The 25,157-nt window shown below is 29.3% G+C and overlaps 2 protein-coding genes across 4 annotated transcripts; both read left to right on the top strand.

Moving 5' to 3' along the window:
- Positions 1 to 53: 53 nt before the first annotated feature.
- On the top strand, positions 54 to 8,442 carry LOC105154677 (uncharacterized). Of its 3 annotated transcripts, XM_087412424.1 has the most exons (4): positions 54 to 601; positions 872 to 1,146; positions 3,304 to 3,502; positions 5,046 to 8,442. In XM_087412424.1, the coding sequence occupies exons 3-4, from the start codon at positions 3,332 to 3,334 to the stop codon at positions 5,397 to 5,399; spliced, it is 525 nt and encodes a 174-aa protein (XP_087268550.1). In that variant the 5' UTR covers positions 54 to 601; positions 872 to 1,146; positions 3,304 to 3,331; the 3' UTR covers positions 5,400 to 8,442. The 3 variants fall into 3 exon arrangements, with proteins under 3 accessions (XP_087268550.1, XP_011068658.1, XP_011068659.1); XM_011070356.2 differs by lacking the exon at positions 872 to 1,146; XM_011070357.2 differs by lacking the exon at positions 872 to 1,146 and having other exon boundaries at positions 439 to 601; positions 3,338 to 3,502.
- Positions 8,443 to 11,161: 2,719 nt separating this feature from the next.
- On the top strand, positions 11,162 to 25,144 carry LOC147907522 (uncharacterized). The gene is made up of 7 exons (XM_087412468.1): positions 11,162 to 11,657; positions 12,078 to 12,349; positions 12,705 to 12,866; positions 17,255 to 17,519; positions 17,722 to 17,790; positions 24,524 to 24,610; positions 24,909 to 25,144. The coding sequence occupies exons 1-7, from the start codon at positions 11,385 to 11,387 to the stop codon at positions 24,984 to 24,986; spliced, it is 1,206 nt and encodes a 401-aa protein (XP_087268594.1). The 5' UTR covers positions 11,162 to 11,384; the 3' UTR covers positions 24,987 to 25,144.
- The last annotated feature ends 13 nt before the right edge of the window (positions 25,145 to 25,157 follow it).

Genomic DNA, 25,157 nt, shown 5'->3' with positions numbered 1-25,157 from the left:
CACCTGACCCAATCCTTAAAAAACCTACACGCGACTTATACGGATAGACGTCATTGACGTAGCTTGAATATTTTAGAACGTCGTTTATTACAAACGTCTATCGTTTCACGAGTACTCTTTCCGATATTAATCGATCACAATTGAAAAGTGACACAATTCAATTTCCATCTGTTTGCATAAATAAGAGTTCCTCACGTGAATCAATTTTGAATTACAATGTAAGGAAGCTATCGATGCACGATCGATGGAAAGAAATTTTTTTTTTCATCCTCAGCCGTCAGCAAACTCTTGCTAAATTACAGTCAGGGATAAATTCGGCGAAATTTTATCTCTGCCGTATGTGCGCATACGGTCTTTCGTAATGTCGCGTGTACACATACTGAAATATTTGTATAGTGTCAGCTCAATCATACGTGGCTACATCCATATATCGATCATTTCTATAGGGGGTCAGTAGTGGAGTAACATTCCACCTGTCAGTCGTACATATAGTAGTTCCTACTACTTCCAGACGTGATACATTCAGTAGTTCATATCTCTTAGGTGGAGCACGTTCCTACACGGCTATGTTCTCGACGACATTCTTCAAGTAAGGCAAAAGGCAAGTGGCTAAATTAATTAAATAAAATTTTTTATACTTGAAGATTTAATTAACAAAATGTACGAATAAGAAATCAATTTGATCAAAATTTTTTTGTTCCTATAACATAGCGTTTGTTAATTAATTTGGAAAGAATCATATATAGTAATTTTTTTATAATAACTAATTCTTTATTTTTATTAAAATATAATTACGAATTTATATCTTTTATAATGAGTACTGCATTAATTTATATTGATATCTGTTATTTTATATATTTTACATTTTTAGATACTTGAAAAATATCTATTTCACCGCATATTATTTAAAATATTTTGCCGCGTATTATTTAATGCAACGCTATTACTAATAAATTTCTCACAGAAAGAATCTATTATAATTTTTACATTTCAATAACGATACTCAAATTTTATGTTCCAAACATTTACATATTTTGCGTTTAGAATTTCTTAATGAGTTTTCTCCTTATGTTTTTTTCCGAGTACACAACGCGTCCAAGACATATTCGTCCGTTATTATTAAACATCGAATTCATTGTCATTATGGTGAGTAAAGTAAAAAGGAAATAATTGTATATTGACGTAAACACACAATTTTCACCATCAAAAGTTGCGTAAATCGTATGCAAACAGTTCTATCGCGAAAGACACCTAGCAAGGACACCGACACGATGCATAAATCATCTTTCCTTTGACCTCTCGACATTAATAACTTCCGCGATGAGGATCTTAATGGCAATTTCAAGCTTTCTTTTTCACGCCGTATATATTGTATACATTCGCATTCTGAACGGGCATGATCGATACACAACAGTCGCAAAGACACCGACAAACTGATGTCGCGACGCGACGTGACATATCCGAGCACGCTGTTCACGAAACTGTCACGCGCCATCGAAAATATTTCGTTTCCGTCGAAGAATCGTTTGTCGACATTATCGAAATGAATCAACCCAAATACGTCCAGCGTTTCGCGGGATACGGATTTCAACGTCGTTTTCCCCGCGATGTGTTTAAAGCACACGGCGAGACCCGCAGTAGGTCACTTATCACCACGTATAATCGCCTAGTCGAGTCTGCAACTGCAACGCAGTGCACTGTCTCGTGAATGGTATACTTATGCAATACTAGAGTTGAATGATATAGGCATGAGAAAAAGAGAATATCGCACGCATTATTTGACCGCAAAATCAATGACGCGCTTTGCATAAGAGTCACCGAGTTAACAAGTCGTGAATAAAGAACGAGTCTTTTTAACAAAAGATTCTGACAAGGAAACGCAATCAATCAACTGTACATCTTCGATTTCAATAAGCATTGGATGCGTTAAAATTATTAGTAAAAACAAAAACTGCGATTTTCTAAATAAGTGTTGAGTGTCACACGTTTTAAATAAAAGTTAAATAATTTTAAGAATACTTTATAATAATATATTTTTTTAAAATATTTAAAAAATTTTTCATTTCTTGATAAATAAAAAATTTGTTTAAAAAATCTTTCTATTATTATTATAAATACTTTTACAACTATTCAACTTTTATTTGAAATATTTTTTTATGTTTTTTATGATTTAGACGATATTCACTATGAAAGAAAAAAAACCGATCTTTTTTTCTTAAGAGAGTTTCATTTCTTTAATGTGCGACTCAGCATTTATAAAACAATGGTAATCTTCATTTTTGTTTATACTTTAACTTAATATATCCAAAGCTTATTAAATATTAACATTGAAGAGAGATAATTGTAGGTTGTGTCTCCTTTTATGAAAGCATCTCCTGAAGTCGTGCAATGAAAGCATATAATTTATTATAAATTTTATGTAGAAATCAATAAAATTTTATAGACTACTTTTATCTATTACTCACATAAAATTTAAAAGAGGAAATTTCAATATTTTTAGTTTAGTTGGCAAACGATAGCACAAATATTTCTTCAGTAAATAAAATTGCTTATCTTTGTATTGTTCAAATCGTTATTCTCACAAAACAGTACATATTATTACATTTATTTTATAATTTTCCACTCAACAATATGTTGTGTACAACATGTAATATAACACATGCCGTACATAACTGTAGTTAAGCCTACTCTACAATATGATCTTTGTTTCCTGTTTTTTTATTTTTTTCCACTTTTTACTTCTTGCCTTCTTGCCTTTTACTCAAGCGAATTTGATTGAAAGACCTAGTGCATATTAAAGCCGTTGTACACTGATTTAATTTGAGTATAAAAGTGAAATGCAATTATAAAATACATATTTTATCTAATAGTACAATAAAATGTATTGAGTATTTCAGGATTTAATCGATTTCTATGTTTATAAACATATCTTTCTTTTATGTACGACGGCTTTAATGCGCATCTGAGTGCGCCCAATCGAATTCGACTATCAGTTCCTTTGTTTTCTGTTACAAAATTCTCTTCTGAGACAAAATTGATGAACTTCGTATGAGATAAGAAATACGTAAAAAGAAATGCGATTGTCTGTAAAAAGGTCGCAAAGAAGAGAAAAAAGGAATAAGTTAAAAAGCAAGAAATAGGAAGCAAAGAACATTGTGGATTAGGAACATTATAGGATAGGAAATTATAATATAGATATAATATTATTATTAGTTTGTATTCTGCGAATTATTGCAAGTAATTTAGTTTAAAGATTAGAAGATTAAAATCTTCACTTTAAAATTATTTCCATGGTTATTGCAGGAATATTTAAATTGAATTAATTATCATTATGAAGCACCAACAAGTAACCGTAGACATGACGAACATGGTGTTTACCGCTTGCTCCTATTTGGCACTCGCCGGAGCAGTTTGGATATTTTTGCGACTGATCCAGGCCTGTTTTTGGCTACCGAAACATTTGAAAAGGCAAAATGATGTTCAAAGAATGTTGCAAGATAAGGTAAACTTAACTGTCTTTCAATAATTTTGATTACTTGTGTTTTTTTTTCTTAATCGTAATACTCATAACGCAAATCAATGCACATTGTTAACGATATATGAAATACGTAAGCCGTACATACTATATATTCATAATGGAATCTTATATTTAAGACCAAGTACAGTCTCAAGTACAGTCTCAAGTACAATCTTAAGATGTCGTGAAACAGAGAATTGTATTTTGTTATTTAAGATGATCTTAAAATAAAAATGAACTATGAGTGCCACTTAATATAATCTCTGCAAAAAGTGACTGAAATTGAAAATTTATACTTTCCTTATAAAAATAAATGTTATATGTGTAAAACAGTTAAAAAAATTAACATTTATGAATTATGACTTGCTCATTATTGAAAAACAATATAAAATTCTATGATAAAAACGGCCAAAAACGAGCTAACAATACAAAGGTGTTGAAACTAATAAATAAATATTTTTAATAAATTAAATAATTACATATAAAATTCAAGCAAACTATTTTCGAAATTACTACGTCTTTATCAGTCGCAAAACGAATTGGCAATACGCAATTTAAATCATATTACAAAAACATAGCTATAAATATGAAAAAATGAAAATACGAAATTGTTTTTTTTATGTCCATCAACATTTCTGCGATCATGCTGCTTTGACGATCAATTAAAAATAACGCGGACTTAATTATTTTGATTACTTCTTGATCATTTCGTATCTTCGCCTTTTTATATTTGCGACTATATTTTTGTAATATGATTTAAATTGCGCATTATCAATTCGTTTTGCAATTGATGAAAACATACTAATGTTGAAACTAATTTTGCTTGAATTTTGTACGTAACTGCTTAATTTATTAAATATATTTATTATTTTCAATATCTTTGTGTTAGTTCGTTTTTAGTCGTTTATTTATCATAGAATCTTACATTGTTTATCAATGTTTATATTTAACAACGCAATTTTATAGTTTAAAATGATATAGTTGAAAATTTTCTCATTTTATCTTAATTATTTTTTAAAGACATGCTTATTTTCTATTAAAAAATTTTTTGATTCTGAAAATCTGAATTGTTACCAAACTTTTTATTTATTATTTTCAAATTTAATTTTGAAATATTTGACATTTTCTTATTTTGTTAAAAAATACGTATAACATATCCTTAAAAATTGTGGACATTAATTAAAATGAGCAAAGATTTATTTAATTCTCCCTCTTTTTTTAATTATTTAAAAACAGTTAATACGAAAACCTTTTAACATTTTGACTGTTATATCACTTACATTTCGACAAAATTTATAAGAATCCTATCACTTATTTACATATATTTTATTTATTTAATTAAGAATGATTTTACTAAGTACTTTAAGAGATTAAAGACACAATATAAATAAAAAAAAAACAGAATATAAAAATGACACATTATGAATAGATTAGATTTATTAAGTTCAACGTCAATATCAGCTTGGCAATCAAAATGTTAATATTTCGTGAGATAATCATTAATTATAATAAACGTACGATTTTTTAGGTGGACAGTTATGAGAAATACGTGTTAGAATGCGAGGAGAAGGAACGGGCAGAAATGTTGGATCAGATCGACGATGAGAAGAAGAATCTCGAGATGTCAGAGAAGTGGAAGGAACGAAGGGAATGCCTCGATATGCTTAAGCGAGAATTAGAAAGAGTTCGCGAAGGTAAAGACATGTCCGATTGGGACGCCTTGCTGGATGAAGAATTGAAGAAGCACGAACTGGAGTCAAAACTTCTGGAGGAGGAGGAAGAAAAGGAAGATTCTAAGAACGACGTTAGTAAAGAGAAAAGCGACTGTGAGAAAGAAACAAAGAAAGTTGAGATCGATACCGAACCGAAGAAGAAGAAGTAATGACTATGTGTGTTTTAAAAGTGCCTTACCGAGACTTTACGATAGTTCTTTCTTATGAAGAAACAATTACGTGAAAACAAAAATCTCCTCCCTCCTCCCTCAAGCAAATAAATTTTCGAAATATTCCATACTAAATGCTCATGTATGGCGCATAATAATCAAATAGTCACAAAATGCCTTAGTAAATTCGGGATTCAAAAGATACCAATTTTTTACTGATTTGATGATGTTTTATTGAAAATTTATTCATTTTCTTAATATATATAGTTGTAATTTTCAATTGTTAGAAATGGGAAGTAATTTACATAAAAAATTACAATAACAATGTAACAACCGTGTGATAACAATTACAGTTAAAGAGAGATAAATAGCTGCAAGTACGCGCAATACTTGTAAATGTGTTCCCAAAGAAATTACAAACAACTATTACTTTTACACACATATAAAATATATACATACAATATATATGCATATTATATATGTATGATACACATACATATGTCCAGTAAGCAAAAAACATTTTAACGTTACTACAATGTTGCTGAAATGTTCCAAAATGTTTCTTGCCTACTGGGTATAATTAAGAAAAGTAGTAACTTCTTAATTCGAACATTCATAATCCAAGAGTGAAAGTGAATTAGTTTAGACATATGTACAAAATATTGTATTTGTTTCGCCCTTGTCGTCATTACCTGGATCAATATATGCAGAACAAATCGTGAACGTCTACCTCGAGGAATTCGTGTCCGTTTTTAATACATATCATGATATCACATTATCGATATTCTCTCTACGTGCGCATTAATATACGTCACAATTTACTTAACCGTTCGGAACTGCGACAGCGCTCCTATAATGGGCTCGATGCTCAATCGTAAATAATGCAAATGGCATCGTATTTACTCACATATGTATATCTCATCGTGACGAACAAGCGTGACGATATTAGCGATGTTACGTTATATACATTTACTTTTGCGTTCAATGTGGATATTTTACGATATGTTTTAGGGAACACGTTTTTGCAACTATAAGAGAATAATTAATTATATTATAGAAAAATTAATACATATTACTCAACAAAAAATAGGGAACATTTTAGAACACGCCCAAAATTGCACAATATTCAGAACATCATAACTCGGTGAAAAATTATCGCAGACCAAATTTCAAAAAAGCATTTGAAAGCTTGAAATCTCTACTTTCGAAATCGATAATTGATATTTTAATCTGACTGATCCTTTATGGAAATATACGGATACAAATGGATACTCGTCAAATCTGAAAAATTTTCACGAAGATTTATGGCGTAAAGTAAAATTCAAAAATGCGGTTGCAAAAATGACCACTTTTGCTTCAATATTCAATAACTCGGTGAAGAAAAATCGTATAACACTCAATAAAAAAGTAAATTGAAGGTAAAGATTTACTCTTTCGACTGCCGCAAACCGCATTTTTGAATTTTACTTTACGTCATAAATCTTCGTAAAGTTTGTAAAAATTTTTCAGATTTGATTTTAAAATATCAATTACCGATTCCGAAAGTAGAGATTTCAAATGTTTTTCTTGATTTTTTATTTGCGATAATTTTTCACTGAGTTATGTTGTTCTGAATATTACGCAATTTTGAGCGTGTTTTAAAGTGTTCCCTATTTTTTGTTGAGTAATGCATATTGCAATATATGACAATTTGTACGTATATGGCAAACGTGTAATTTTTTGATTCTGTGTTTTTATATTACAGCATAATATAGATATTATAGATATTTGAAACGTACACGCAACACTCGCAGCAATCTATATTGTAGAATCAATAAAATGATTATAGTAATTACAATATTCGAGAACTAATATTTCTAGTAAATTTTCTTTTACATTGATTTACGTTGACTTTTGGTAAAAGCCAGCTGGTAACTTAATTGTAACGATTTGTAGTAGTTCGTTGATTTATTTTGACTGCTTGAATGATAGACATTATTTCGAACGTTGGGCAATTGCAGTGTAATTAAAGTATTTCTTCAGTCACAATTGCGCTAGAAAATTAATTGCGTAAAATCTACAAATATGCCTTTCCCTGTGTGTTCTCTGAAGAAAGACACTTTTGAGCGCATATACGCAAAAATATGTTGTATCTGTTTGCACGAACACTAATCCGCATGAAGACAATTGAAATGTGGCAACGATATGTCCCTGTCTCGCCGATCGGCGTGCGAGAAGGAGAATTTCATCAAATTACAAATTTAAATTACTCTAATTCAGAAACGACACCGCTAGGCATCTCCATTTTTTTTTATAAAGTTCCTATAATATTTCTACATTACATATTTATTTAAAAAAAAAATCTGTAGAAGATTTTCGTCGCAAAGTATTAAAACGTTACTTCGGCAAGGCTTGGAGTTTACGTGTTAAAAGCTGGAACTTTGAAGGTGAATATCTCCATTTCGGCACTGGTCTTTGAAATTTTTTATCGTATATAGATAAAATTATTTTAAACATAATATCCAAATTTTTCTTATTTACATGTTTTAATTTGTACTTAAATTGAATTACATTTTAATTATTTTCACTGTTTTTCAATGTACCATGTTTTCAATTTAATATTTTATTTATGTAAATCAGAAAAAAATAAAGAAACATTCATGTATAGATATAACGTTCCAAATTACATATCGAGTATCACTTTATTCCATGATAGATGCCATGATCTAGCTTTTACTTAGCATTTTTTAGATGATGTCATTTCGATTTCAAAACTTTGCTGTAAAATATTTTGAGAGGGTACAGACATTGAAAACAACTTGTGCCTTTTTCTAAATTAAAATCAATTAGAAGTTTAAAAAGCAGCTTATGAATAGCAATATTACAACTTGGAAGAACATGTAAAGATATTTTTGTATATTCCCAAACAGCATGAAGTGCTAAAATTGTGACATAAAGAGTCTTTAAGTCTTTAAGTCATCTTTTAGCAAAAACGTCTTATGACTTGATTTTAGATACTTTTTGTTGTTTGGATTATTATTAAAATAAAAATATTTCAAAAAAATATCAGCAGATGTGTAAATTTAGATGTAATAGACAGTGTTTATTACTAATTTTGTTAAGTTGCCTCCTGAAAAGTAGTATTGAGATGTGAAATGCTTTGAACAAACACGCATATATTGCGAAGTTAGTTTGCCCATTTTCAAAGCAATCTCTCACTTTCTTTTTAAATTAAATTCTTTCCCAATAGGGAGAAAACATTTTTTAAACGTTTTTTAAACGTTCATTATTTATTAATTTTACATTTCACGATTCGTTTCCAAAATAATATTTATTTAACATTTATTTAATGTTTTTTTGTAATTAATTTTACGTTTTATGAATCATTTCCAAAATAAAATTTTTCAAACGTTTATTTAATGTTTATTAAATATTAATTTTACACTAATTTTTCGTTTAAAATAATGTTTCAAAGAAACATTTTTAAACATTTATTTAATGTTAAATAAATGTTTGTTTTACATTAATTTTTCGTTTGACGTAATGTTTCAAAGGAACATTTATTAAATATTTATTTTAACGTTTATTAAATGTTAATTTAATATTAATTATTTATTTACATTGATGTTCTGAAGAAACATTTTTTTACATTATTTATTTATTTAAAATATGATTAAAAAAATATTTATTTAACGTTTATCTGACGTTTAATATAAATGTTTAAAAAATTGTATTATTTTCTAAAATTCAAATTAATAAAAAACATAAAAGAGACACAAAAACATAAAAGAAACATAAAAACCAATTTTTTTCAAGAGGGCATTTCACCCCCTTATCGAACGTATGAGCACGTTTAAAAAATACGCAACTTTTACTTTGGCGTAGAGTAAAATACACTCAAATCTTATGAAAATCGGCTTGTAACATTGGGGTAGGTTTATTTGTAAGTAGGCATATCTTCTACAGTTACATGGAAATCGCGGAATGGTAATGTGCTAAAAAGTAATGAAAAGCGAAAAAAGAGATTTAAAAATGTACTCATCACTCAACTTTGTTTTCTTAAAAATTATTGTAAGTAATATCCATGACGTAACGCTTTTGTCTTAAACGATATTACACAACAATTTAATATTATATCAGCAATCCACAGTAAAAAAGAAGAAAGTGCTCTCATATATTAATTAAATTGTTAGCTATTTTACAATCAATTCCATATGACAACTAGCCACCGTCTTCCATAATAGTGATATTATATATACATAGTATATTATATATACACATATGTTTCTTCTTCATAATCTGTATATATAAATCATTATCTGTACCATTCTTATTTTTCATTCAATATATTAAATTTTAACAATTAATTGAAAGATAGAAGACAAAAATTAAATTCGGTTTGAAATAAATTATATAAATAAAAATAAACATTATAAGTATATGTACAATTGTATATATATTCAGACATATAGTATATATGTATTGAGGAAAGACCCCTATTATAAGATACCGAGTTTATTTTGAGTAAATGCTAGAAGTCTATAGGCAGAATTAAAAAAAATAATAGATCATTTTGAAGGGAAGTTAATAAGCTTTAAGATAATATTATATAAAATTTAATTCCATTTTTTTTGAAAATTAAAGAAATGTAAAAAGTGAGCAAATCGCAAAATAAAAAAATTGTGCTTCTTATATAAGATGCCCCGAGAAATCGATAGTAAAACGCAAAGTATATCAATATTGTAATTAAAAAAAACTTTATTTAATGTTTCTAAAATACAAATAAATAGCCAACGTGCGCGAAAAGTGAGCATGCGATAGATTGTACCCAGAACTCGTCTTCAGGTAGTTGGAATCAAGCATCGCAGAAATAGAAGAACTAGGAATAGAAATTCGACGTTCATTCCGATTGTCTTTTTTATTATGTACAATAACATTTATACTTTAGCAACGATTTTCACTATAACATAGGAGCATAGGTTATATTTGATATTAGAAATATCCTGGATATCTCATATCACGATTTCTACACCTTATGGTTTTACGATCATTAAATCTAACTTCTGTAATTAAACAATTCAACATATCCCGTATTTTTCTATTAGTACGGCTTTATTCTATTATACTACATGAAGAATTTATTGTCAAATATTTATTTATAAAATAATAAACAAGGTTTAAAAGCTCATTTCAATGAAACTTGAAGACTTCCAAATTCTAAAATTTTGTTTTATATACAACTATAGGCATGATTTAATAATAAATTTTCTACTAAATAGTTTTCAATCCAATAAATAAATTCATGGTGGAACCAATAGATAGTGTTTATTAGTTTAACAGAAACCGCTATCTCATATTAGGCGCCTATCTCATAATAGGGGGCTTTCCTCTATACATTTAACATATACATATATGCATACATTTAAATATATATAAAAATATATATATAAAAATATATGTATAAGGAATACAAATGAAAACTAAGCATTTAGTTTTATGTCTATATTAATACATTATATTATTATTATTATAAGAATAATATAATGTACTTTTAATTTATAAAAAAACATATTGTGCGCATTAACTTCTATATACTAAAACATTTTATCGAAGTTATCAGCTTCAACTCAAGTCGACACATGTCGTAAATGAAAAGCATCAATTAAATACCTTCGAACATAGTATAAAAACTGCATAATATATGAAGAATAGCCACATTTATAGTCACGTTTATGCTCCGTAATAATACATACGTACAAATAAAAATTTCACGAGGAGAAAGCAATCTAATCTAGATTATCTGTACGTTTATTCTGTCGCTTAGTACTTGCTTGTTAGTTGAATATGTACATACTTTATCCATCAATATAAGCAGCTGAGTATAATCCTCATAAAGTTTCTAAAGGATCTGCAAAAACTATATCTGAAATTGTAAAAAGTATAAAAACAGTTTGTGTCTCAGGCGGCAAGAATTAATTCAAATTACTAATCGACGATACGAAAATTATGACGACGCTACAAACAGCGATGTCACCATTACTGACCTTTGCCACTTTTTGGAATTTGGGCGTGTTCGAATATCCTCTTGGACAACCTAGGCCATGTCTCTCTTACCTGTACACCTTGATCATATGGAGCCTTTTTACGTGTTTCGTTTATTACTCAATAGTAAACGATATATGGCAGAATTATAGGAAGAATCACTTTTCAGATGAGATGTATATCATAAAATTTATCATCACGACCACGTCGATATTTGTTAGCTTGTTTCGTTTTAAGGTAAGAATTTTTTAAATGTACTTCCTCAATCTCTATTATTTAATTTTTTAAATTTCTTAACTTTTGTATTGTCCTTTATTTTATTGAGAGTATTAAAGGAATCTTGATATCACAATTACAGGCAAATATTATACAAATATATAAAAAGTTTTTGAACATATTAATTTTAATGTTTATATTATTGTATATTGTATATTGTATATTGTAGTCAAAATATATTTGATAAAATTAATATTGGTATTTACATATATTATTTTCTTAAATTTAACATAACTTTTTTAAATATTACATTACAAACACAAATTAAATTTCAATAACTTTTTATCTATCATATTTTCTATACACATTGCAGTAACAATTTTTACTCAAATATAAAATTGTAATAAGTTTTTAAATATTGATTGATATCATTTTTTAAAGGACTTGAAAATGCACTTACGTGAACTTTCTGTAGTAGACGATACGTTGGAAGCACTTGGTGCGCCAAAAAAATACCAATGGCTACGTAAATGGATAATTCGATTGATGATCGGATGGATTGTATATGTTTTTTGTAGTTTATTGTTATTAGAATCTGTTCTTAGGGTTGATTTTGGGGAAGACATAAATTTCAATATTTATGAAATATTTGTGATGTTTTATTCGGAATATGTAAATGCCTTAAGTGCTCTGATTTGGGGAACTATCATTGGGTTAGTACATATATAAATATTTACTAAGCTATTGTTTATTGACAGTGCATTAAAATGTTTATAGTCTGAAAATCTTAAAGATCTTTTAAAATTATTTGAATACTTTGAGATATTTTATAAATTTTGAATAACATTTTTTCAGTATTAACATATTGAAATTGTAATCAATGCATTATAAGATAATCTAAAAAATAATAAAAGTTTTAAATTAAAACATTAAAACAAATGACATAATTCCAATTTAGTCTGACTTTAATTATTTATTAATGCAATTAATAAATAATGCGTACGTAATACATATATCTTAATATTCTAATGAAAAATATAATTATAAAATCTTTTTCTTTCAATTCAGATACATAAGCTCCAGATTCCATCAAGTCAATGATCGTTTATATATACTCTATTATGATCTTTTTGAAAATAATGCAGATTATAGAAGACGAAACAAATCCATTTTAGTGTGTCCACAGATAACAGGAGTTAAGAGTTGCAAACAATATATATGTATTATAATGTAATTTTTTAAAAGAATTACTATATATACAAATGCGTGCGCATCCCATACAAATATATATTACTAGTATCACTGCTGCTGCAATAGTTATTACTGATATTTAATAGTGTCACTACTGATAATCGTAGGAGAGATCGGAGTTAGTTGTCGTACGGGATTGATTGTCAAAATGCTTGTAACACAGGACATGATAGAAAAATCTCTTTTTTTGACTGTAGATTACTGATATAATATTAATTTGTGTAAAATGATTTGCATCACAAGCATTGTATATATTATTTATATCGATTTTTAAGGAAATGAAGTTGGCGAGTAAATTTTTCTTATCTATTTTGTTGGCTGGCAAGTCTTTGGAATTATTAATCGCAACATCTCTATTCATAGAAAATGACATGGCTTAGAAGATCTTTATTACAATTAATTAATCCTGACAAAGTTGTGAATACAACATCTTTTATTAAAAATGGCTATGTGGGGGGAGGGGAGGGGGGTAGATTGAACAAAATGAGACGAGATTAGATGACAATTAATTTTATAATATCTTTAGAGAACACATTTTTAGAGAATATACTCACAAATTTATGATATTTTATATAGATACATATGTTTTTTCATTTTTTATATAGAACCCATACAGCAAGTAATATTGTAGTAATCTTGTAATAATATTACAAATTTGTTGTAATATTGCATGGTAATATGTCGGTAATAGTGTATAATGCAATATTAAATGTTTGCGGCAAATTCATCGCGGAAATATTTCTGCGATATTTTTGTGATGTTACTGTAATATTAGACTATATTTTTACATATTATGCTAATGTTTTGCAATATTGCGATAGTATTTCTATATACTGTAATAATATTGCAGTAATATTACATAATATAAGTATCACTACAATATAAGTAAATATCCGCAATATAGTAAATATCTGCAAAAAATTCATCGCAGGAATACCTCTGGGATATTTCTGCAATATTGCTGCAACATTATGATATATTACAATAATTAATTCAGTTTTATTAATTGTGTCAAAGTATTATTGCTTAATATGATACTCCAAAGTATACAATAAATAAAGTAATTTAATTAAGTAATTTATTAAATAAAGTAATTACATAATAAAGTCATGATAAAAAAAACGTTTATAGGCCTAAAAAGCATTTCCAAAAAAGATTGGGAATCTCCAGGAGATATATTAACTCGATTTACGATTCCTTCTTATAGGATTGCCAGACGTTTTCTTCTTACGAGTAGCGTGTCGCTCTTATGGCTGAGTCGCGCACTTACTCCATCAGCACAAAATATTGCAGCAATATTGCAGCAATATTTCAATAATGCACAATATTACAAAAATTGCAACAATATTACTATTACATTGCTATTGAAATTAAAATATTTTTTGATGATAACTTTCATATGTGTTTTGGAATATAATGCTAAGTACCCCTGATAGAAATTTCATGTATTTTTTTGAGCAGTTACTAAACAGTTATACTGTTTAATAACTTCTGTCTAGTAAGGGAGATAATAGACTCATTTTTCAATTTCGAATTTTTACAGACGAAATTAAGAGACTTATCGATAAAATGAATTCTACACAAGTTACTACATACATTTGACTACCTAATAATATTTTAATAATAAGAAGAAGTTAATAACTAATATGAAAAAAAATGCATTTTTCTAATGTATTCCATCTGATTTAACTAGCCCCGAGATGGGGATAATTCGATTAATAAAATAAAGATTATTAAAATAAAGATTAATGTATTTTAAACTACATCTTTGGCTACATATTAATAAAACTTTTATAAAAATATTTTAAACACAAACATTCGCTTCGCAGGACAAAACAATATTTCTTTTTGCAAAATTTGTTCATTTCGTGCAAAAACACGTTGAATAAGTCTAGTTTTCGAGATTGAGGGAACTAAACTTATAACATTTACCACTGAGAAAAATCTCTTTAAAGGAATAAAATTTTGAGTAAGTATTATAAGAATCGTCACTAAATGAGTCATACAGTTCCATGTTGTGATTAATCTACTATTCCTATCCGTTCATTTTTTAAAAACATTAACAATATACGATAACAAAGACACATAAACAAAAAAAAATCTGTTGGATTTTATTAAGTAAGAACTACACTTACTATTTAAGTAGAAATCAAATATTTCAGACAATCATATACGATAAAACAAAAACTTTAAGAATAAAAATATTTATTTAGGTGTACGATTTTTTAAAATTGTGACATAACTTCTATCATAGATGTGTTCGCAACAAGATGTTACAGTAAATTTAGCAACAGTTGCTGCTGCGTGCTCAGATACATTTACGCGTGTCTCGCGTGTTTTGTTTTTAATGTAGCCTCGATTATTCTACTTACTCCTATATTCAACTGACCCCGGTCTCCCTTAACTGAGAAAGAAAATTACTTAGGATCCCAATCAGGATGTAACGCTTTGCTTGCAGTTATTGCATACAAAAGTTGCGTAAAATCTGAATCCAGTTACTGAATAGAAACATAACAAATAATGGATGTTAAATTGATTGATAGGCAAGCCAACTGTTCATGAAATGGACAGTTTTGTTCTAGTAATATTTCATATTTTGTAAATGTTTGCTGATTGTAAAATTTTAAGATTATGAGAGTTATAGTGCAGGAAATCTTTTGTATATAATATATTTTGTACTAAAAAAAGCATAATATGTATTATATACTAAAGATTTTCTGCAATATGACTCTTATAAAATTTACTCTTATATTCGGATTGCATAAATGATAATAATGTTGATAATGACTAGTAAGACATAATAATAAAACCTAGTAATGTCTACTTGGTAATTCCTACTGATTCTTAAGTAATCAAATAATTCCCTCAGCGGTTTATTCCTCGTTTTAACACTTTTAACTTTTATACATGCACATTATATGATGCATTATCAACTGAATTACGAGGGCAAGTCAATAAGTTTTTAGAAAAACATAGTAAAACATATTTTTTTTTGATCGATTCATTTTTATTTCTCAACATACTCTCTTTTCAGCTCAACACTTGCTCCAATGATTCTCCAACTTTTTCAAGCCGTCTGAATAATACGATTTGTCCAACCCTTCAAAATAAGCCTCTGTTTCGGCGATGAGCTGCTCTCTGGTGGTGAATCTCTTTCCTTCGAACCATTTCTTCAGGTTTGGAAACAGGAAATAGTCGCAAGGGACTAAATCTAGTGAATATGCTGGTTGGGGAAGCAATTCGTAGCGGAATTCGTTGAATTTGGCCATCGGTGCCGGGTACGTATGAACCCGTGTATTATCTTGATGGAAGAGCACTTTCTTCTTCACCAAATAGGGACCTTTTTTCTTTAAAATGTTGTTGGTCCAATAAGGCTGCATAGTAATTGCCATTGATCGTTTGCTTCGATGGAAGGTAATCGATATGAATTATACCGCGTGCAAAAAAACTGTGGCCATCATCTTTCCGACCGACTTTACAGTCTTCGCCTTCTTCGGAACTGGTTCACTCGGTGAAATTCATTGTTTTGACTGTTCCTTCGTCTCGGGTGTGAAGTAATGGATCCATGTTTCGTTCATAATAATGAATCAATGCAGAAATTCATCTGGAAGAAATTCTTACGTTGAAACATCTCCAAACATTGTTTTGAAATCGTCACACGATCGCGCTTATGGTCCACAGTGAGCAAATGCGGCACTCATCTTGTCGATAGCTTTTTCATACCCAATTGTTCATGCAAAATTGAAATCATTGTGATATACCTGTGGCCTCAACAAGCTCGCGCACTTTCATTCGTCGATTAGTCAAAACAATATCGTGGACTTTATCGATGATTTCTGGCGTAGCAGCCTCAATTGGATGTCCCGAACGAGGGATGCATCACATGTGCATGTACGTTTAAATTCATTCACCTAATTGTATACAATCGCAAACGCAGATGTGCTATGAACATTATCTAACTCGGCTTTGATTTCTTTCGGCGTTAAACCTTTCATATGTAGATGTTTGATCATTGCACGAAACTCGTTTTTTTCCATTTTGTAAAAAATACAAAGGTTGTTCGCTTTAATCGTCTACAGAAATGAAACCACGCGATGAATTTCGTTCAAAATTTGACAGTAATCAACTGAAAGATGCTACTTGTCAAAAGTAATGTGACATGACATTGCGAGTGCCCTCTGATAGATTTTCTAAGAACCTTGACTTGCCCTCGTATAATTTAAATTCGAATTTTATGCTAAATCAGCTAAATATATATTTTATTTAGTATTTCTCGTATTTCTTTTCTTCTCGTATTTAGTATTCTTTAGTATTTCTGTGCTTCTATAATGGTTTGATTAATTATAACAACTTTAATTTAATTACAGGCACATCCACCTACAGCTATGCCTTATATCACGCAAATTAAACAAAATATTCAATATACAAATATTATTACAAATGCTATGGTTATTTATACACGCTCTAAATTTCTGTAGATATATATCTTGGTTGCTCAAATATGCAAATATAATAACGACAATGTGGACATATAGAAATATTATCGTCTCTTTAGAAATTACTTATAATTTTCTTTTGTATAGCGCCTTATTTCTTGCATTAAACTACATATGTCAAACTGTTTACAATAAGGTATAATAGAATTAAAACATTACTAATAATTTATATTTATTATTAATGATTTATATAATTAGAATAATAAGCACAAGCATCAATTTTGCAACAATAAAATTACACATATCGAAATTTTCTTTGAAATAACGCAACCTTATTTATTGAGTACAAAATTTTCAATTTTACTATAAACTTTTATATTGTATCAAAACAATTTCAGAAAAACGAGACAGTAATAATTCTTCACAAATTATCCATTTATAATCTCGATGAGAATTTACGTGAACAGGTAAATAATTATAACATAATGTTAAATAGAATTTTAACTATTCTACGCATTTGAGCAAGAGCTCATGGAAGTTCGAATACCTGCATAAATTTCATCGTATGATTATTCAAAGAATGGGGACATTATGAAACAGCAATTGTATTATACTTTTAGATATTTTAGAATGCTTCTCCATACTACATTAACATCATCGGTAGGGATATGTAGGTTATGGAAAAAGTTTTATTTACATTATTTTTATTAATATTTGAATGTATCGATTATTCTATTGGAGTTTTATAAAATAAACGCTAGAGGGGAGAGGGAGAGCTTTTGCAGGAATAGCTTCGAACTTTACAAATTAAAAATGAACTATGCTTTTCTGCAGTTACAAATTGTAATTTTTGAAATGGCAATATAGTCACAGATAACCATCAAGTGGTAGCTGTCGCGATTGTAATTATTAATCTAATTCAGAAACGTTTTGTGCTTTTGTACTAAATGTTTCGTCTCGCATAAGCATTTTTAAATTAAACTATTAAATAATTGACATTTTGTTGTGCTATGTGCTTTTGTTGGACTTTTTTCTTACCATCTACGTAATAAAGGTGAAATGTTTTTTTTTATCGATATTCTGATAAACAAAATTTTGATTTATAAAACTTCCGACTTTCTGACACAAGCATCTGAAACTCTGGTTTGCTCAATTAGAGAATGAATTTCTTGTATATAGAATCCGTTCAGATGAAGTTAAGTTCAGCTCGATTTTATTTAGGTGAACAGGCGCTTTTCACTGTTTCCGATATGAAAACCGTCTGTTGAAAACGCTTCCGAAAGAGATAAATAAATCACCTTAAAGACTGCTCTCATTAATTGTTTTACTGATTTCGAAGAGAAACGACTTAGACAGCTTTTAGCGGGGATTGAGCTTGACAAGAAGCCTTCAGATTTATTACGAGATTTATTACGAATTAAACAACTTTCGGGTGGCGCCGTTGCAGATAATATCTTACATTCTATTTGAGTTATAAAGATTACCTCTTAGAGTCCAAGCCACTCTTGCAGTTGAAGATGTTCTGTTAAATAAACTAGTTGAACTGGCTGATAAAATTTTAAAACGAAATAATAGTCAACTATCATTTAGCCAATCGATTTCATAAATTGCTAAAACTGGCATCTCTGCGATCTAATTTAGCTGAACTTGAACAGAAAATTGCAGTTCTTGAATTTAAACGTTCGCGTAGCAAGTCACGGTCTAACTTTTGTCGGAGAAAGAATTTTAGATTCAAATTACTTATTTAACCCAATCGAATATATATATATATACATATCTACGCTAGATATTTTTACTGTTATGGAAACGTTTTTCATTTTTCTTACTTTGCATTTATGTTTTTAGCATTATGTTATACCGTAGTCTAGCAGCGCCAAATGTTTACTTCTTTAACTTTTTGTGGTAACACTTGAATGGACAAGGTAACGCAATTACGGATTGTATTCTTTATTTAATTTGGTATAGGATTTAATTTGGTTGATATTAAATCTTTTATTTTTAGAAACGATACATGTCATTAAAGTTAATATTATTTATACAGAGTGTCCGATAATTCTTTTGACAGAGTTCGTGGATATGTAGAACGAACTAAACTGAGAACGGAAAGTCCTCCACTATTTTACAATTTTCGCAATAGTTAACGAAATATTAATCTCTAAAGATCGCCGAACCAGGGTACCTATAAATTAATTTCTACTTGTATCCTTTCCTAACTCCTTTTTTTTTTACTATCTTCTCTCTGTCTTTCCATAGTTTTTTCAGCATTCTTCTTTTAAGTTCGTGTAAGTCCTCCCCCCATTTTTTTCTTATCTCATTGTTATTTATCCCTAACTCTTTAAAGCTTCCTCCTACCTCCTATATTCATTAACATAATGTTCCAAGTTATCTTCACCTGCGTTACAGAAAAGACACTTCCCATTACGCTTTTACTTACTGAAAAGGTTATTTGTAATGACGTAACGAGTAAAACGAATAACGAGTAAAAAGTTACGCGTTACAAATAACGAGTTACTATTTTCAGTAACAAGTGATCATTATAACTCGTTGTAAGTAACGATTGAATGACTTTCCAACTCTAATGTTACAGTTAAAAATCTTTGTAAAAAATGTACTAAAGTAATTAATTTATATACTCTTTATATAGAAAAATGTTAAAAACTACAAAAGCCAGGATATTAGTATATAAATTTATCTTTTTAAAAGAGATAAGAAGATGGTACAAATATATGATCCGTGAGAAAAAAATATTAATAAATTAAAAAAATGAATTTATAAGGAAATTTATAAGGAAAAATACATGATATCAGTACACAACTTACACATTTAAAAAGGGTAGAAAAAGGTGCTAAGAGTGCGTACTCTTCGGTTCTTAGTAAAAAATGCGTATTAAGTTGATAAATCATATATTGTTCATAACATTACAGTCGTTGATAAAAACGATAACGACGATGTAGTTTTTTTTATGATTGCAACGATGACTGACTACATTATTTTTGTGCTAAGCTTGGAGCAGTCATTTTGAAAAGTGACTCTTTACAATTAGACGTTAATTCACTGAAAAGGTTATTTGTAATGAATAAAAAGCAACGCGTTACAAATAACGAGTGTCTGTTCCAATCAGTTATAAATAACGATTAAGTGACTCTCCAATCTTGATGTTACAATTAAAAATCTTCATAAAAAATATACTAAAGTAATTAATTTATATACTCTTTATATAGAAAGACCATAATATTAAAACCATAATATTAGTATATAAATTTATCTTTTTGAAAGAGGTAAGATGGGGGTACAAATATATGTTTCGCGAGAAAAATTTTACTAGATTATAAAATGAATTTATAAGGAAACCTATCCTATCAATTCCTGTTGCCTTATTCTTCTTCATCTCAAGTAACATTCTACTTATTTCTTCGGCCTTTAATTCTTCTTCTCCATTTCCTTCATTTCCTTCTTTTTCTTTCTTCTTTTTGTTATAGACCTATTTATGTCCTGTTGTGCTTTAGTTCGTCCTCAATACTTTCCAATAGTTCTTTAAAATGTTCTTTCCATTTCTCATTCTTTATATTATTCTTTTTCCATATTTTCTTACTTCTCTTCCTATTTATATACTTCCATACATCCATCTTCCTCTTTAGCTTTTTCAATTCCTTTTCTTCCTCTTCTCTTTTCTCTTTTTGCTTCTTCTCTAATAAAGCTCTGAACTCTCTCCTCTTCTCCAAATATTTTTCCTTCGTTTTTTTACCTTTCTTTCATTTCCTTTTTACTTCTCTTTTCTTCTTGGTGCAACTGATATCTCACCAGTCCTTGTATCTCCTTTTTATTCTCTTTATTTTCTTTTTTATTATATTGTTGAACACAATCTGTTTAATTTCTTCTCACATGACTTCTATTTCCTCACTTTCATTTCGCTTACTCGGCAATGACCCCAACCTGGCAATCCATCTCGGCCAGGTTGTGCAAGAAAATGTCCTGCGCCTAGCCGCAATGGTTTAGATTCGTCTGTAGCAGCCTACAAGCAATTTGAGGCTCCAGTAATCAGGAGTTCTTCTAGGCAAACCTCTAAGCCAACCTCATATCTACCGAGTGGGGGTCTTCCGGAACAAACTCCTTGCCGGATCAGGTCGGAGAATTGGCTTCTTCGTAGCGCCAGCGGAGGCGGATAGTCCCGGCACTAGTTTTAGTTTTTTAAAGATGGGATCTACCTTTATCGACATGACTGACTGGGAGCCTGAGAGCTTTCCAGAACTTTGAGCTGACGTTAACACCGCTTTATCCCCTGATAACGAGGGAGGAGCGCTAAGTCTGTCTCCCTTTTTAGTGGCCATGCTGGCTCAACCACCAATACAATGGCCGTAGGCGCGATCGACCTCTTTACGCACTCTACCGCAGAGATATTCATTTCTCCCTCGCTTCCGCACCTAAAGCAGAGGCCACTACTATCGATCGCGGTGCACTATGCTCATACATGCTCCTTTTTAAGGCACCTATACTCCTAACTGGACATTGGACATCTCTGCTCCAGTAGCCGCGCTCGCGCCCACTCCACTTTGATTCTCTCTTGCTGAGCTTATCTGCCACAGACAGGTAGAATCGCACCCTGACGGCCTCCGTCGGGGATGTCATCCAACTGCATCTCTGAGGAGTCACACTGCTTCGAAGATGCCAGAGAGACCCGGACTTCTTCTGTAATTAGGGAGTATGCCAGGTCTCTAATTATTATCTCTGCCCTGATACAGGGCCGAAAGATCATTACTCCTTCCTCGGAGGCTAAGATCTGCTTTAGCTCCTCGGCAAGGGGCATTAGCCTTCATCATACAGTCTACGCTAGGAGCCTCGAAGATGAGGGCCCTGGTCATGGATCTGCGAACCTTGAAACTCTTGATTTCGAGGTCTGTGAGGAAAAGTTTCTCCTTTGCTTTTCTATCTCCGTACGAGGGGGATATGTTAGTACAATACCCGGCGAGGAAGGAAGTCTCCTCCTCTTCTTGGGCATCTGTTTGTCACCTCCGTTGTTATCTTTGGCAACGGAAGTATACTCGCCCTATTTGGTTATATTTAGGACTCGAGATTTCATTAAATCTATGCTCAAAATTGAAATAAGCGATATCATAAATTCTCAAATACACTATTTTTGAGAAAGTAAAAATTTTTTTATTTGATCTTACGTTCTCTGCCAGAAAAGTCACTTTTGTGGCACAAATCTCGACATTATGTGCTATGTGCATATTCCTTATACATATAGAAAAATTTTCGAAAAAAGAAACCACTATTTTAATGAAAAAATGTCGGCAGCGTAAAAGTTAACTTAAAGGATTGGATTGCTTCTTTAATATCTAACAATATAACACAATTAATGTTTTATAATAATGTCTTAATTTTTGTATGACCATTTGATAAAATTTATGCGAGTGTCCAAAGGTTCATAGAAGATAGTACTCATACAGCTCAGAAAGATTGCAAAATAATTATAGATATCTCATTGCATTGTTGTAATATTCCAAATAAAATGCGCAATGTATTTACAACATGTCATAGCATCATAAAAATGTCCATTTTCAGCAAGATTGCGCTGTAATATCGTAGCAATGTTGCAGCGCAATGTTTGCAACTATTAATAAAGTTGTATAACACGTACAGTCCTTGCAAGAAAATTACAATTGGAAATATGTTTAATGTTTACACTTCTAATAAATTATATATGAATAAAAGTCGTGTGAATAAGAATATGTTTTTGTTTAATGATACATTTTTGTAGTTTATTTATTTTATTTGTTATTGAATTAAAAATGAAAATTTTTTTAAATGATAAAAAATTTACGTAATTTTTCTTTTGTGACTATTTTCAATATTCAAAATAATTTATGCAAAATTTTATTGTGATTCACTGATTACAAAGATATAGAACAAATAAGTACTTTATTTATTTACTGGACAACTAGTTCATGCATCGCAATGTAACTTTATAATTGTATGTAAATAATTTCGAATACGTACTCATAATTAAAAACTTGAGATTTTTATGATTTATTTTGTAATACATTTTCATTTTTATTAGAGCATAGATTTAATAAATGCTGCTAGTTATTAAAATGATTTATAATCCAAATAGTAAATCGTCACGAATTTGTCATATTATTTTTAAACGTGATTTAAAATAATCTCAAATTTTTTCATAATTTTATTATCGTTTTGAAAATACATATGTAAAACACTCTTAAAAATAATTGTTTCATTATTTCTGAATATATTATAATTTGAAATACAATTTGTGATATAAATTTTAAAAAAAGTAGGAAAAGAACTAGTCAATATATGTTTTATGTAATAATTATTATATTTTATACTTAATTGTAAATTTTATATGCAATATATATATTTTTTAAATTTTACGTATAGACATATATTTTACATTTTATGCAGGTACGCCTATTTTGTACATACATCTTAACTAGTAAATGGTAATAACAAACTCCACGCATTCTATTTCATTTTTTTCACAATATTCAAAGAATTTTTTTAATCCAAATATTTCAAAAAATTATGAAAGTTGATTATAAAGTTTGAAAAATCTGTCGCGCGACGGCGAAAAACAAATGTTTCAACAAACTATAAATCCTAATGACTCCCGCACACTGGATGCAGAATTACATTTTGCACGGCAAAATGGAATGCGGTAATCAATAAGTTTACAGCTCCTGTATGTTCATATTGATTACCGCATCGCATTTTGTCGCGGGGCAAGCGTTTCCGCGTCCAGTGTACAGAAGCCATAAATTAATAGAAATAATTAATAATCATATAACGTGAAATTGACGTATGTTTTCACATGTGACAGCAGTTCATTAGTCAAAATCAAAATGTTTTTTAATGTCTGTAACAATGCTGCAAGATTTATAAAATCTTGCGCTGTAATATATATTATATATTACAATTCGTAATTACCTACAATATTGCACCAATATTACAGCGCAATCTGCTATATTGCAACATTTCTGCAATATTACTGGAAGTTTCTGTGCTGTATGGGTGTCTATTCAGAAAAAAATGTTTCATATATAATTAATATATATGAAAGATATATAAGAAATTGGCATATTTTATAAAAATTATATATTATATAATTTTATATAAAATATATGTCCATTTATGTAACATTTTTTCCTGGATAACTTTTATTCAATAATTTATTTTAATTAGATTTTACAATTTATATTGCAAATAAAAATAAGGGAAATAAAATTTGGCACGGGACTCTTCCACCTTGGATATAATTTCGTTTGTCAGGTATGTCTTATATTGAATAAAAATGTAAGCATATATTTAATAAACATATATAGATACATATAATAGAACAAATTTTTCTATATTCAATCCTATAAATTACATAAATAAATTACATAAATAAAATAAAATAAATAAATAACTAAGTGGCAAAATATTGTAATATTGGAAATCAATTCTCAATTAACTGTATTTGTGTATTTTTCATTTGTTATTTTACATATTCGAAATCTTCTTTTATATTAAATATTCTCAATTTAATATTAATATTTTATATATGATAAAAGCATTTTTGTTTCAGTTTTACGACACAGTTTTGACCATTGTGGTGACTTTAATACAGATGTTTGGTACTATGTACTACGAAGAATATAATTAACCTGGTGGGCAATGCAACACATCCGATATTTGTGTTTTTCATGTTATTCATTACGTTATAAGGACGTGGTCAAAAAGTTTCTCTTAATTTGACAACTTTATTTCTTCTCGTGTACGATCGAAATCACATTAAAAAGAATACTCCATCACAGAAAAAAATGAATTCCTGATT

This window comes from Acromyrmex echinatior, chromosome 13, assembly GCF_024713525.1.
Source record: "Acromyrmex echinatior isolate Ae372 chromosome 13, ASM2471352v2, whole genome shotgun sequence".
NCBI classification, from domain to species: Eukaryota; Metazoa; Arthropoda; class Insecta; order Hymenoptera; family Formicidae; genus Acromyrmex; species Acromyrmex echinatior.
Note: the sequence above shows the minus strand (reverse complement) of the source record. Positions and strands in the feature narration are given on the sequence as shown.

Bases quoted from the DNA above. Each gene is read 5' to 3' on its own strand.
- LOC105154677 (XM_011070356.2), top strand. From the start codon at position 3,332: ATGAAGCACCAACAAGTAACCGTAGACATGACGAACATGGTGTTTACC. The intron at 3,503-5,045 runs GTAAACTTAACT...ACGATTTTTTAG, and splicing joins AAAGAATGTTGCAAGATAAG to GTGGACAGTTATGAGAAATA.
- LOC147907522 (XM_087412468.1), top strand. From the start codon at position 11,385: ATGACGACGCTACAAACAGCGATGTCACCATTACTGACCTTTGCCACT. The intron at 12,350-12,704 runs GTTAGTACATAT...CTTTCAATTCAG, and splicing joins ATTTGGGGAACTATCATTGG to ATACATAAGCTCCAGATTCC. The intron at 17,520-17,721 runs GTATAATAGAAT...AAACAATTTCAG, and splicing joins GTCAAACTGTTTACAATAAG to AAAAACGAGACAGTAATAAT.